General features: G+C 37.3%; 1 protein-coding gene and 1 long non-coding RNA gene across 2 annotated transcripts; both read left to right on the top strand.

The window, feature by feature from the left end:
* The first annotated feature begins 36 nt into the window (after window positions 1-36).
* On the top strand, window positions 37-864 carry LOC309687757. The gene is made up of 3 exons (XR_014270846.1): window positions 37-74; window positions 288-413; window positions 811-864. It is a non-coding gene; the product is annotated as an uncharacterized lncRNA (long non-coding RNA).
* Window positions 865-888: 24 nt separating this feature from the next.
* On the top strand, window positions 889-14,166 carry LOC309687625 (uncharacterized protein; the record flags this gene model as incomplete). The annotated part of the gene is made up of 10 exons (XM_082502724.1): window positions 889-1,000; window positions 2,367-2,441; window positions 3,512-3,640; window positions 3,780-3,839; window positions 3,926-4,042; window positions 11,999-12,150; window positions 12,793-12,879; window positions 13,006-13,152; window positions 13,362-13,559; window positions 13,653-14,166. The coding sequence occupies 10 exons, from the start codon at window positions 889-891 to the stop codon at window positions 13,767-13,769; spliced, it is 1,194 nt and encodes a 397-aa protein (XP_082358850.1). The 3' UTR covers window positions 13,770-14,166.
* Between the last annotated feature and the right edge of the window lie 880 nt (window positions 14,167-15,046).

Here is a 15,046-nt window from a genome sequence, read left to right on the forward strand (position 1 = left end):
TGGATCAGCTGCAGGAGGAACAGGAAAAATGGATGGCACAGGCAGGAGATTGGTCAACAAACATTCATGCTACAGTAAGAACAGTTGCTTTATGGTTTATTGCTATCACTTCAGCTGTGTAAATGAGTGACACCGTTAGGGCACTTCCTCTTTTATGCCAGCAGTAAAAAATGTATGGTACAGAGAGGTTTGGAACGTCTTGTAGTTAAACTTTAACGCCAGCTCTTTGCTGTGAAAAGCACTCTCTAACACTGTAAATAACAAGGCTGTCATTATTTTTCCTGCAGGACAGAGAGCTGGGACAGAGAGAGCTGGTGGAGCAGTGTTGTTCCAGACAGACTGAATTGGAGGCCACTCTTAATCCACTTCACTTTGTCAGACACCTTTCGCTGCTCCGTGCAGACACTGCTCAGGTGAATAAAGAACACTGAATATAAATAAACCCCTTAAAAGAAATAAAAATAGCAGAAAACAGAACAGATATTTTTATCTTTTATTTTGCTCTCTGTTTTGTTTGAACCTTTAGTAAACAGCCAAAGTGAGGTGAAAGCAAGCTTAATCTCATCACCATCAAAGTTATGGCTTTGCTGGTAGAGTTTGCAACTCATAAACTTTCAAATCAATTCTGATAAATCTTTGATAAAACTTTGTAGGAGTGTATAGTGGGGTCATTTTAACAATCCTTCTAGGTCTTCAAGGTAAACTAGAAGGTAAAAGTAAGACAGTGAGGTGCCTTGGTTTAAGATTGGACTCTTGTTGTATAAATGCTTGGATTGCGTAACAGTTATCTTTTTCTGCTCGACTGTCTAGGCTGTACTGTGTGGGAAGTTTTGGTTCAAGGAATATGGCCTGGTGCAGTACAGTGGATACCAACCGAATGTGAAGATCATGGGTTTGCTTCAGCAGAAGGCTTTGCCTCTGCTCGAGAGACTGAACCAGCTCCTTGAAGAAAAACAGCCAGCTGGATTCTCCTCCAACACATGCAATCAGCACATCTCTGGTACATAATATATACTACAGATTGCCCTGAAGAAAGCACAGTTTCCAGTTAAATAAAGGCAATTTTTGGCTTTTCTCCATGCCATTGGATGTGCCAGCTTAAGATGTTTGTATATAAAGTCTTTGCATAAAACAGAAAAACCATCCATGCACTCACAAATATATGAGTTAAGTACTGGGCCCCAAAAAAATATAAGGACACAAAAAAGCATACTGCAGAACTCAACTTATCAACTTATTTCCTGTATCTTAGCAGTGCGTGACATTTTGAGCACACCTGCTTTTCATCATCTTAAATCAGGGATCTTAAATCACCTGTGACTGGTCACATGACCACAACCCAAGACAATCAATCATGACAATCTCCAGAGCTCATGTTTATTTTAACTCCCACATTTTAAAAATGTTCTACAAAACAACAGAGGCCTTTGAGACAGCCTTATTTCTCTGTAGTACGTTGAACTTAACAAGCAATGAAATCAACATTTTATGTTAATAACAATAATAACAAATAATATTTCTGCATTTCAAAAACTCAAGGACATTTTCAAGACATAAAAATTGACACCTTTAATAATAACACAGCAAAAGTTAAAAATAAAACAATCGTACCGTGGGACTAGACCAAACTAGATGATATAAAGTACAGTTAGGCCGATGGGGTTCTTTTTTCGACAGTGTAATAGTTTTTGTAATTTTGCCTTGCCAATTTTGAATTGAATAATTATTTTATTACTTTATTATTACTTTTGATTGGAAAACTAAATATTAAATATATTTATATAAAAGTTTTAAATATCAGTTTTTAATACTTGAATACTTGATGAAAGTCTTCTGCTCTGTATTTGCATCTCTTAACGGTAGAATTTGATACTGATACATCTACCTCCTGCTACATATCGCTGTTTGACCTGTTTTTTTAATAACCATGGAAATAATTCTCTCATCATTCACTTTAGTTGTCTTTTGTTGGGGTTCTGGCCTTTTGGTGTTGCTGAGCTGACCAGTGTGTTCTTTTTTTCTAAATAATGTACCAGATTATTGATTTGGGCACTCTTAAAGTTTTTACTGCCTCTGTGAGAATTTCTTTTGTTTTTTTTAGTTTCTTCTCTAATGCTGGTCCCCTTGCATCATCTGTTTGGAACCGAGAGTTAGGGAATAGCAGGCCTCACATGACCTGGAGTGGGGTGGGGGCAAGCCATGTACAAAAATTGCTTTAATTCTTAAATAACTAAAACTATACTTTTGTTAATCCTGATCCTTTAGTTTAAAAATCCTCTGTGATGGCGTACAGTGGGAAAATTATGAAAGCTGTGTCATAATTCAAAAATGTACAGACTTCTAAAGTTAGATTTTTAATGTTTTAGGTTTGTCAACAAAGCAGGCATATGGTTTGGAGAGTGCATCTAGAGTCTGGACAGCCTCCGTGCCTGTCGTGAAAGGTATGTGCCATATGAGTGTATATGTAGAAATAATGCATATAAGCATACAAATATGTTCAATATGCCAAAAAGCACATTAAAGCATTTAAAGCAGTGAAACAAATGTACCTGCTGGCTAAGTCTCGGAGTAATCTTTGCCCCAAAAGAGAAAACACTAAGATAATAAAATGTATATTGAGCAAACAACATATTGTGTAGGTCACTTGTCATGGTTTCCCCTTCGATTTTGTATTTATTTTATTTAATTTTTTATTTTAAGCCTATGTATATGGTATGGATGTCATGAGATGCTGTGCAGCAGGTAGGAGTTGGACCAAAACGCAAGACTCGAAACTAAATACATGAAAACAAAACCTAAAACTGGAAACTGAGAACAAGGAACTAGGAACAAAAACAAGAACCAGGACAAGGAGCTAGGGAGAAAGCTTGAAAACACAAGGAACAATGGAGAACACACAGCAATGTGGGAGGGTGTGACAGCAGAGAAAGACAAAAGACTAACCCTAACTGAATACACTGAACAAGGAACTATCAAAACAAAACAGGAAACATGAGACACACACAATAAGACACAGAACAGAACAGAGGGTGCGAGAGACAAACATGGGTCATTCTATTTAAACATATTATGTCCAGGGTTAGGAACGATACACAACCCCCCCGATGCTTTCATAGCAATACCATACAATGCATGAGGAAAAACAACTAATTAAAACCTAAGGAGTTTTAAAGAAGAGAACAAATAGTCTTAATTCCTGTGACTGTATTTGATTGCTGTGTCCAAATATTAACTTGGGGTATTTCTATGAAGCAAGTTTAGTTTACCAGATCCTTATCAGGCGTCCCTTACCCGAACATCAGCAATGTGTTCACACAAAGGTGAAGTCAACTGAGGGTTTATCAGTAATTTTTGTGGCCTTTTCATCTTCGCTAATAATATTCTTGCTTTTTTAGTCAGGATTTCATTTTTGCTTTCTTTCACACCCTGAGATAATGTGCAAGCAACTTGCATATTAAACCTCTGCAGCGTAAATACATGGTTTAACACGTTTCTTTGTGCGTTCTCAAAGGAATCTCAACCCAGTCTTTCAGGGAGACTGGGAACATTGCTCAATCTCAGGACACCGGGCTACAAGCCAGCTCGGCAGTGACACACAACTCGCAGAGACAAACTGGATCTTCTGGCATTCACTCCCAGGGTGAGACAGAGCACACATACTGATCTCATACTACACAGATCAGAGAATGCTAACAACTTCCTTTTAAAATTTTCAGTCAGAAGGTGAATTAAAAATAGTCACAAAATAATAACAATTATGTTTTAATTTACTCATACAGAGAGCCAGCATATGAAAGAATCCACTCAGTCGACACACATCACTGTTCCCAAAGTTCCAGGTATTTATGATATGATGCCATAATAGGACAGTTTAAATGTTCAAGGGATAAGACATACCAACTGTCATCCATTCTTTGTTTCTTAGAGGAGGAGTGGACAAGGCTGCTGGAGCTCTCTCCTCTGTTCCAGCTGTTGAAGGGTGTGGAGCTGCAGCTAAAGGGTTGGGCCTCCAAGGCAGGGCTTCTTGCAGGAGAGCTAGCGAGTAAGTTGGAAAGATTTGAGTTTTTTGTTTCGATTACAGTCACCAACTGTATACAGCAGCTCACATTAGGACACTTTTAGATAGCATAATCATTAACTGTAATTTATAGACATTCAAGCATTGAAGAGATGAAAGCTAATCTTTAACTGACCTGATTTTAATCAGAAAGGTAAACTCTATAAATGAAGTTTTTATGCATGTGTGCGTGGCTCAGGTGGTAGCTAGATATTTTTAGATGAATCAACCATCATGTTTGAAGAATAAGATGTGCAGATCATTTGGATCATTGCTGTGCATCTAGCTAGTGTGTCACATATTTTATCTAAAATGTTACAGATAATGTGACTCGGGTAGGTTGATATTAAACAGTTGATAGGATTTCATCAATGCCCACATGTGTTTTAGTTGCTGTTTAATGGAGCCCAGGTGGGAGAGATTTTCTCCATATGTTAGTGTGTTTGGCTTCTAGGACAACACCATTTAATTAAGAAACTGCCATCAGACCTCTTTTGCAGAAACATTGTGACATCAAAATTGATATTGTTATAACTATAAAGAAACTCTAAACAATTTTATTATTCTATAACCTTTTATTTAAGATCATAAAACAAAGCTTGTTGTATTTACATCAAGGTTAGCTAGCTGTTAGCTAACAACAGCTGTGTTTCTGTGGAAAAGCTTGGGTTGTTCTATCAAGTTGATAATCACCTTCATGTAACTGACAGATAACAGAAGTATATCATGGATATCAAACTCGGTTCATAGTGCAGCGCCTAGCTGAGCTTCTTTACTATGGTGCCAGTCAACAGATGGCATTGCATGATAACATCCTAAAGAGGATCTGAGACTTAGAACTGCGAAGTACAGGAGTGCATTACAGGAGGACAGGCAAAGACAAAAGAAGATCACAGACTGTAGTACAATAAGTACATTTAGTGAATAATAACATACATTAGGTAAAATGGATCACAGGACTATACTAGAAGAAGGAAGTGTATTTGCTAATACCAGAAGGGACATGCGCATGGCGATGCTTGACACACACATACCTACATAAAGTCAAGTGCAACCCAAAGTAACCATTGAGGTACAAATGGAGGTTACCACATAAGCACAGCTATGTGCGTTAGTACCAGCTTACAATACTTATTTCTGAAAAGGCAGTATCTCTATCCTAACCACTGTGACAAGCTGCTGATGTGTGTGTTATTGGTTAGGAGGAGGGGTGGTCGGTATGCGCATTTGTAAAAGACACTATAGTACTTATTTCTGAAAACAAATGATCATAAATACTACGTCAAGATCTGTTTGTGTATGTGGGCTTGGAAGAAATATAGCGTGAGAAAAGGCAATGGGTGCGAACTCAAAGAGGCAGGTGTGAAAACATCTGCATACAAGAATAGGTAGCTGCAGGCCCCTCTGTACTGACAACAGGAAATGGCACTGCCACCAAGATCAGACAAGTGGATTTTAAAGAAAGGAGGACAGGAAATGCAAAAAGAGAGATGATGACGACATTACATCACCTATCGGGTTCTGTAAGGACAACTATATGTTTCCAGCATTATGTTATAATAAATATGTGTTTAAGTTTCTAAGTTCATTACTTAAACAGTGTTTTGTGATTGATAATATTGTACTTTCTGCTCGCCTACATTTTTAAGTTTTTGTTACTGGCTGTGTTGCAATTTAGATTATTAATTTTGAATATAAATCAGATAATAAGTCTGTTAGAATCCTCTGGATTTAAACATGCATTTGATTATAATATAATATAATATAATATAATATAATATAATTGGAAATAGGTAGTTCTACACAATGATCATTTTTATATTGTTTTGATGTTCGTTGTATATTCAAGGAATAAATAATATTTAAAACAGTAATTAGTTATATCGGTGGACAGTTATATGAAAAAAGTAAAATTCATTCTTACACTCTGTTTTTGCTGTCATGTGTTTAAAAACTAGCTGCCATGGTTTAGGTTTTAAATGTTGTATCTGAAGAAACCACAACGTTTCAGTAGAAATGTTTGGCTATGATGCACAGCACTGTGTTTGATGAAAACCAAACACAGGTGGTGGGAGTATGATTCGTGCTCATATTGTGCTCAGAAGACTTGGGTTTCTTGCAGTCGCTAAGTCGACCATGAACTCTGTATACTGTGTACTGTTGTTTTCGTTACTCATAAAAGATAAAGTATTACACATGAGCATTGCCAGACCCTACAATATGAACTTCTGCAGGCCACGAATGAATTTCTCTGACCAAATGATTAGAAACAGACTTCATGAGGATGCCCTGAGGGTCCTGTTGTCCCAGTGTTCACAGTCCTGCACCGTGGACCTTGACTGGCATTTGCAATACAATAGCTGAATTGGCAGGGCACCAAGAAAGACCCGGAGCATGAAGACAGACATGAGAGGCCGTGGAGAACGTTATGCTGCTTGTACCCCCACTTGCACCCTAGTCTAAATCCAATACAAGACCTCTGGGAGATTATGTTTCAGTTCGTGTGATGCTATCATGTTGCACCTTAGACTGCCCAGAGGCTTTGTAATGCCGTAGGCCAGATCTGGTAGGAAATAACCCAGGACACCTTATAAGGAGCATGCCCTCATGTTGTCAGCCATGCATACAAACACATGGGGGCCATCCAAACTTATGAGTAGCTTCAATGAAATTTCGACAAAATGGACTCACTTACTGCATCATTTTTCACTCTGACTTTTGTTGTATCAGAATCAGAATCTTTAGTGTTGTTACATCAAGAAAACACGGAACCATGAAACTGAGGTGCAATTCTCTCTTTGAGAAAAAAGAATAAAATTATTGACACTTTCGTCTTTCACAAAAACTGATTTTTCCATTCTGGAGCAAATTCAAGAGAGAAGGGCTGCAATTCTTATGCTGCATTGAGCTGCTACACTTCCACCCACACAATGGCAGCAGACAGCACATAACCACAGCAAGTGGAAGGGTGTTATAAGGAAGACACAGAGGACTGGAAGAGTGGGCTTTGACTTTAAGGCATAGAAAGTATTTTGAATCCTGATGGCAGCTTGATGGAGACAGCCACATGATGACAGACTCGGTTTCAAAATAACCGATGTAACATTTTTTTGAATTATCCTTCTCCATGACCTCTTGTTTGTGTTTCGAGAGAGTAGCGTGGGGGGCAGAGTAGGCTCCTCATGTAGAGAGAATTACCGGCCTTCCACGTGTGCTTCCCCACTTTAAAGAAAAATGTAAAATCTTTCACAATTCAAACTTTGACTCTGTTCACATCTGTCAGCATCAATCAGGACCAGCAAGCACCATCATGCTCCGAGGAAGGCAATCTCTTACATTAAGGCTGGAGAGAAACCCCAGGTGCGCCTACATTTAACAACCAGCCTCCTCAACACCGTCTCTAATTTGCAGCTTCAGGCTGACCTGGGTAAACAGCTGAAGTTCCCACAGCACATTGAAAAAATATCCCTCCGACCAGACATGATCATTATTTCTGAGGCCTCAAAACATCTGATCATGCTGGAACTGGGAAGAGGGGATCGAGGAGGCCAACGAGAGGAAACACGCAAAATACCAGGAACTAGTGTAGGAGTACAGGGGAAGGAGCTGGAAGACTTTCTATGAGCCCATAGAAGTGGGTTGTAGGGGTTTTGCAGGGCGATCACTCTGCAAAGTCCTGTGCTGGCTGGATGTGTCTGGGGCAGCCAAGAAGAGGACCATCCAGGCTGTGAGCAAAGCAGCAGAGAAAGCCACAAGGTGGCTGTGGTTTCAGAGGGCTGATCTGTGGGTTGCTAATGGTGCAAGTCGGGGCCTGATCACCGCCGACCTGGTCGCCTGGGTGAGGGTGTATCAAGTTGCGAGACCCGAAACACCTGATGACCCCAGGATACATGAGTGAAAATGCGTGACAGTGCATCCAGGAGGTGTTTCTTGCATAGTGACTGTGTTGACATCTGTCGACTTTAATTCTCTTGATAAATATAAATAGGTGTCTACTGCTGTGAGCTGGTAAGCTTGTTAGAGTAGCCCAGAAATACGGCCAGTTTAGCAGTTAAACTAACCGAGAGAATAAATTTGGACTGGGTATCATTAGGATGTCACTGGGGAACAGATGGAGTGTTTTGCTCTGCTGGCACAGCTTTTGGCCTCTTCTTCTGGCAGTAATAGTCCAAAGAAGACAGACCCACACCCCCACCCTACCCCACACCCCCCTACTCTTAGATGCAGTTATGTACCTTTATTTGATTGGCAGAAAGTGTAACAACAGAGACAGGTTTAGTCAAGAGCACCTCAGACCATGCGCTCAGCTGTTGCACAATCACAGATTCACAATTAAATCATGCTCCATCACAGATGGAAATTTTTTTATTTAAGTCTTTTAAAACTCTATGCCTTGTTGGATCCCCTTTTGCTTCCATAACTCTTTATGAGATAGATTCAGAAAGATGCTGGAAACATTTCTCAGAGATTTTAGTCCATTCATATTCACATGACAACAGCACATATTTGCTGCAGATGTTTGAGCATATCCTTAATATCCTTGCTGCATATCCTTAATCCAACCCAGTTCCAAAGAATTTGAATCCAAATGCAGATAAAAAAACAGCCTTAATTGAACTAAAAAACATGCTTTTAATAATATGGTTGTAGAAAAGTCCATAAACAAAAGTGAAAGTAAATTGTAGGCACACGACACAAACGACTATCAACTCCTTAAAATAGGAACCAACTAAACAGGAAAACACCTAATACAGAGACTTTACCAGAATATAAAGCGAGGAACAGTAAGAAAGTAATGGAGCTCAGAGAGCAAAAAAATCATCAACCAACAAACAAAACTATTAAACTAGTCCTTTTTTTTTCTTTATTTCTATACTTTTGTTTATTTATATTCTTTTGAAAAGCATCCTTCTTGAAAGGTGCTATACAAATGTAAGTTATTATTCTTATTCTTATTCTTATTATCCATCCATTCATTCTCCTCCACTTATCCCTAATAGTGTGTTTGGAGTGCTGGAGCCTATCCCAACTACCATAGGGTTACAGGCAGGGTATCTGAACAGGTTGCCAGTCAACACAACGACGCAGACAGACATTCACACTCACATTCACGCATATCACAATATCACAATTTAGATCCACCAATACAATCCACCTAACTGGGGTTTAGCTGGAGTTTGCATGTTCTCCCCATTCTCTCTGGGTACTCTGGCTTCCTCCCCAGCCCAAAGACATGCAGTTAGTGGGATTAGATACTATTATTATTATTGTTACAAAACTTAAAAAATAAAAATGACGGACCAACTGAAAACTCTTCATAGTAATCGTGAGAAAACTCGAAATGAGTCCACAAAACCACTGACCATTACACTCTAACCACAATACAGGAAGCTAGTTGAGAGCTCGCTTTTACGGTGGTACATTTTTCTGGCTGATAACTTATTAGAACAAATGCTAGTTATTTTATTTAAAAAAAAAAATACAAAAGATGGATGTTCTTCCAACTGCCAAGTGTATTTTCATATCCTTCCGCACTCCCTTTTCATTAGCACTGCTACTGACCAACCTAAAGAATTCCCAAGGAAAATGCTTTGGTTAATGATAGCTTCCCTTTAAGTCTTAATAGCTCTTAATTTCTGAGTATACTCAGAAATTAAGCGCTAAATCTATCTTTAAAAGTATAAAAATCTATCTTTAAAAGTATACTTTTAAAGATAGAAGTATACTTTTTCTGCTAAGACAATGTTAATTTTAATAACTGTACACTGAGCAGTAAGAGCGATCATGCATCGGCCTCAACTACACACATGCAAACTGTATTTTGCATTGCTGTTGAGAAAATACTGATACGCTCCACACACCGTTAACTGAATACATCATAGCAATACTATAAGATAAGGAAGCATTTACTGATTTTTCCGTTTAGGAACTTCCCTTCCATCCATTTCCTTTTTTTTTTGCTTGCTTGGGACTTTCCACAGCATTGTCCCACATTTTCACACTTGTACCAGTAGTTGATAAAGTAATTCTTATGTTATTAGAATAGTAAAATCCATCTGTAAACCAAGCACGAATGTTTATTCATTGAACAAACACTGATGTCATATACATTCTGGCTGATTTTTTTTCCATTGCTGAAACAACACACATTTTCGCACGACACAAAATGATACACGAAACTGCAGATGTGGTTTTTGGGGTTTAGCAGAAGATTCCAATAACTGACAAGTAACACCTATTGATGTCTTGTGCTAAAAATACAGTCTGCAGCACAATGTATGTACAGTGTTGAGCTTGAACCAAACCAAAAAAAAAAAGGTATTCTAAATGAGATAAGACAGTTTAAACACATTCAATTATGTTTTAGGCATCAGTTCAGTCCTTGGAAGAAAATGTTTATTTTCTCTCTCAGTCTTCGTGTCTTTTCCCTCCCAGTCTGGTTTCTTGCAGAATGAGTATAGGGAAAGTACCAGCTTGTTCCTTCTTGTCTTCAAACTATAGTTACTAAAATTCTTGTGTTGTATCCAAAGAGAAGGAAAAATTCCTATTGGACCTGTCAGTTCTGACACCCACAGATTTTCAGGACTTCCAACATGGACTTTTACAAACATTACATAGACTAAACCTGGTTGCTGTCAAAGCTTCACTTATTATTTTTATACTACTAACAAAAAGACAAAACCATCACAGTCTACATTAAATTGTGGTGGGCCAAAGCTGTACCATCCATTGTCTGGCAATGGGCTTTTCTTCCCCTCTTTGATTGCCTTGTGAGCATCATACATCTCAGAAGTCTCAACCTTGCTGTTACCTCCTCTTGTCCTGTGTTTCAGCAGAGGAAAAACAAAACAAAACAAACAAACAAAGTAAAAAACCCGGAATTGGGTTCACAAGTCTGAATTCATTTAGGATTTTCTCTAATCAAGAAAGTATGGATCAAGGTTCAAATATATAGATAAACTCACTTAAAACTTTTAATAAGTGATGCTGAAGATTCTACAGTGTGTTTAACTTGCCAAGCGTCACATTAGTGATCATGACTGACTTTAACTGTCAGTTATGAACAGTTATGAACAGTATTTAGACAAAAAAAATATAACATGTACAAATATACAGTCTTATATTTTAGGGGTTATAATTTCATCTATTCAATTGAACTTACTTTGAGTTGTTCCTTCATCAAAGATTGACTACAAATGATGTGTTTTAAGCACCATACATATTAAACTCATTTCAAAATTATTCTGTTTTCTATTCAAGTATAATGTGATGACTTCAATAAATAAAAATTTGTTTGAATTAAAGTCTGATTGAAAGATCTCGATGGCTCAAAATTTCATTAGCATGTTTTACTGGCAAGTTGCATAAAATCCATGTACATCAGGCAAGATTATTTTGTTATTTTGACAATGTTCATTCAATGTAAAAAAATAAAAAATAAAAATAAAAACCCCAGAAGAAAGACCTCCTGAATCAGAGTTACATTTGAACAGTTTGATTAAATTATCTTCATACATAAAGGTATTTGAGATGTGTTCTTTGATGTGCATGCAGTCTGCATTCACAATATGACATATACGGGAAATTTTGCACGTGTGGTTTTGTTGAGGTTAAGCGGAAGATTCCAAGACCTGACAAACAAACAAACGTGCAGATGATCTGCTAACCACTGAATGTGCTTATCGAAATTCACAGATAGAACTAAATTAAACCTAACCAATAAAAAAAAAAAGTTTTCTAATTGACATCAAGAAGTCACACATACAAAACAATATTTTGAGATAGCTTTCAATTTGGGGTTTGGGGTAATGAATTTCTTTTCCTTTCCCTTACCATGTGTCACTTGCAGAATGAATCTGGGGGTAAACACAACCTTGGTTGTTCTTGTTTTCTGACTATATCCACTAAAATGCAATGTACTGTTTTTTGTGTGTTGCCTAGACAGAGGCAAAGGTTTTGTCGATGTCCTCGATGCTCAGTGGCAATGTGAAGGTGAGCTGATTCCTTTGGAGCTGTCAGTCCTGAAGCCCAGAGAGTTTCTTGTCTATCAGCATGGACTGTTCCTGATGCACACTCTGCATAAGCTAAAACTGGTTAGTGTCAAAGCTTCACTCTCACTCTGTTGCGTACTGTGAAACAACTAAAAGCTGTAGTCTTTGGCCCTTTGTTATGTGAAATCATGTCTATACCATTTGATATGTCAGGAAAATCACACCGGGATTTCCTTAAAAATCCCACAAATGTTTTCTTGTGGATGAAAGGATTAAAAAAATATTGGTTTAAGGTCAGGGTCACTGGGACCTTATAAAATGTGTGTTTTTGAATATAACTCAACTCAATTCACCAACTGGGTATTAAAAAGAGCATGGTTTGAAGGTGTGCTGGGAAAATGCACCATCTTATCCTCATAATTTTTATCCTATCTATAATACAGGAGAAAAAGCTCAAGGCAGCAGACAGAAGCTGTATCCTACGTGGGCTAGACATTGTGATTTTCCAAATCAGTGACTGTTGTCCAGAAATCTCAACCTTGCTGTTTTGTTTTTTGTTTTTTTTTCATATCTTTTCCTTTCGCCTAAATATAGCTATTTATCTATTACATGTTCAGTTATTAATTATATACTGGATATATTTGAATCCATGCATACATTTGTCTGAATTTCTTTTTTAATATTAGCATGGCTTGAACTTAAGCTGGAATGTTATAGGAAAATAAAATTGTTCTTTTTTAACAGACTCCAGTCATTTCAATCGAGATAGCATCTAGTCTCCCAAACAACACCTATTTCAACAATGTCTTCAGAAATTCCTTCTTTTATCAGGTAAACTTATAATATATATATCTATATATATATCTATATATATATATATAGATATATATATATATATATATTAAATGTTCCAATTAAATCTAGTTTAGAGTGTAAATCTCTGATGTATGTTGACAGGAAGCCGCAGAAACTCTCTTTGTCCGTCGCCAGAGGTTGCTCTCAGTTGGAGGCTTCTCTCTCCTGCTACTCCATTGTCTGTCCCATATCAAAATTAAAGACATGAGCTCTGACTCCAGTTCTGCCTTCCAGAGACTTTTTTTCAAGGTGCAAACACACTAAGTGTGCATGAATTAAATTATTTTTTTTCTTTTTGATATAAAATAGGCCTTTAATGAGCTTTGATTTCGCTTTAAAGCCAAACTTTACATTTCAGGTTACCTATTGTTTGATTCTAGGTTGGATGACTTTTGCTCTATGGCAGTGTTTGTTGTAATTAATTAAACTAATTTAATTTACTTCATGCCATGTCATAGGTACTCCAGGAATGTCTGGGTGAGCTCTTTCAGGCTAGACTGGGTGCCTCTTCATCTGAACAGGATGCCAGTTTGTGTGTTTGGTATCAGAACCAAGATGCTTCAACAAGGAACATGAATGAGACTTGGTGTGGTTCTCATGCTGCCTCACTGCTTCAGAGACTTCACAAACCAAGCAGAGGATTGCTCTCTGAAGATGTAAGTATCTAATCTATTTGTCTGAGAGAGTGAGTGAATGAGTGAGTGACTTTGACAGTTTTTTTTGTGTCTGATTTTGATTTATACAAACAGGAAATTGAGAAACTTCAGAGGAAGCACAGAGAAACATCTTTATTCTCTCATCTTGAAGAACTTCTGAGAGAGAAGAGTTCTGAAGCCACAGAAAAAGCTGAAGACCAGCCTGGTTGAACATAGTGCATGCGTTTCACATTTTCATGATAATGTTAAATATATAGGAAAATCTCAAATCTATTTAAGAAATAAATACAATAAAGGCTAAATTTACTATGTGTCTGACAAACTGTGCATTTATTATAATGCAGTCTGAAGGAGTTGTACAAACAGAAAAACAAATCTCTGAAATAAGATTATAAACGGTAAATGCAATGAGACCAACAATAACAGTATCGACAATAAAACTTTAAAAAGTTCATATTGTGTTTTATTATGCCAAATTTATGGGGGGCTAAATATTTATTTTTTTCCTTCTCAGTTTTCTTTAAGAGATTACTTGAAAAAAAAATCTAAGCAAATTAAGCAATAAAAAAAAAAAATCAAGTTTATGCACATGAAAATCAAAACTTAATTGAGGCTTCTCATTTGACAACAACTTTTGGCTTGCACCATGAAAGCAAAGAATTGTTTTGCTTTTTACTGGTAACGTAAACGCCACACATAAAGACGTCAGTCCATATCTAGTGGTGAACGTTGAAGAGCGAAAGCAGAGGGCATAAAATGGCTGGAATTGCAGTGCGCCTTCTGGGAAATACCAGAAGCTTCACTTTTGTTCAGTAAATTTGATGGAGACATAAATGATGATAATAATTATTCCACAGATGAGTCCGGCGATGTTCAGCGTCTTGGCTGTTTTTGATGCATCTTCAGCTCTGTCGATGTCTCCGCGTCCATTTGCCGACTCTACCTTTGAAAGACAGCAATCAAAACGATTCAATTTAATTTCAGTTTTCTAGAAGAGAGTTTACTTGAAGTAAAAAAATTAAAGTAAAATTTCTGCTGCTGAGCAATTCAGTTTTACTTTTGGGACACAACTAAAGTAACAGTTGTTTAATCCCAGCAAACCAGACTTTTCTTTTTTAATCGATGCCCCAGTAATATTTTTTTAAAATAAAATGTAAATTATTTTCCCGTCCACTTTCAATATATTTTTATCAGAAAATATATTATGCTGCAGAATACTAAAAATTGGTTTGAATGTGTGCAGGAGTACATATAAAAAAGTTTAGTGTTCAGTATATTTTACCTACCTTGCTAGAATAGATAATAGCTGCAATCCCGAGAGGCAGACAACAGCAAAAAGTATTAAAGATGGACCATCCAAGATAGGATGAAGGAGGAGTTTGGCGTACTTCCATTGTATCCCTCTGTCAACTTCAAGTTGATGAGAACTATGATTCACTGGCAAATGTAAGTGGCGGGGGTTGTGACTCGCATCATTTTATCGGGGA

Source organism: Aulonocara stuartgranti, assembly GCF_965226115.1.
Source record: "Aulonocara stuartgranti genome assembly, chromosome: 14".
Lineage (NCBI taxonomy): Eukaryota > Metazoa > Chordata > Actinopteri > Cichliformes > Cichlidae > Aulonocara > Aulonocara stuartgranti.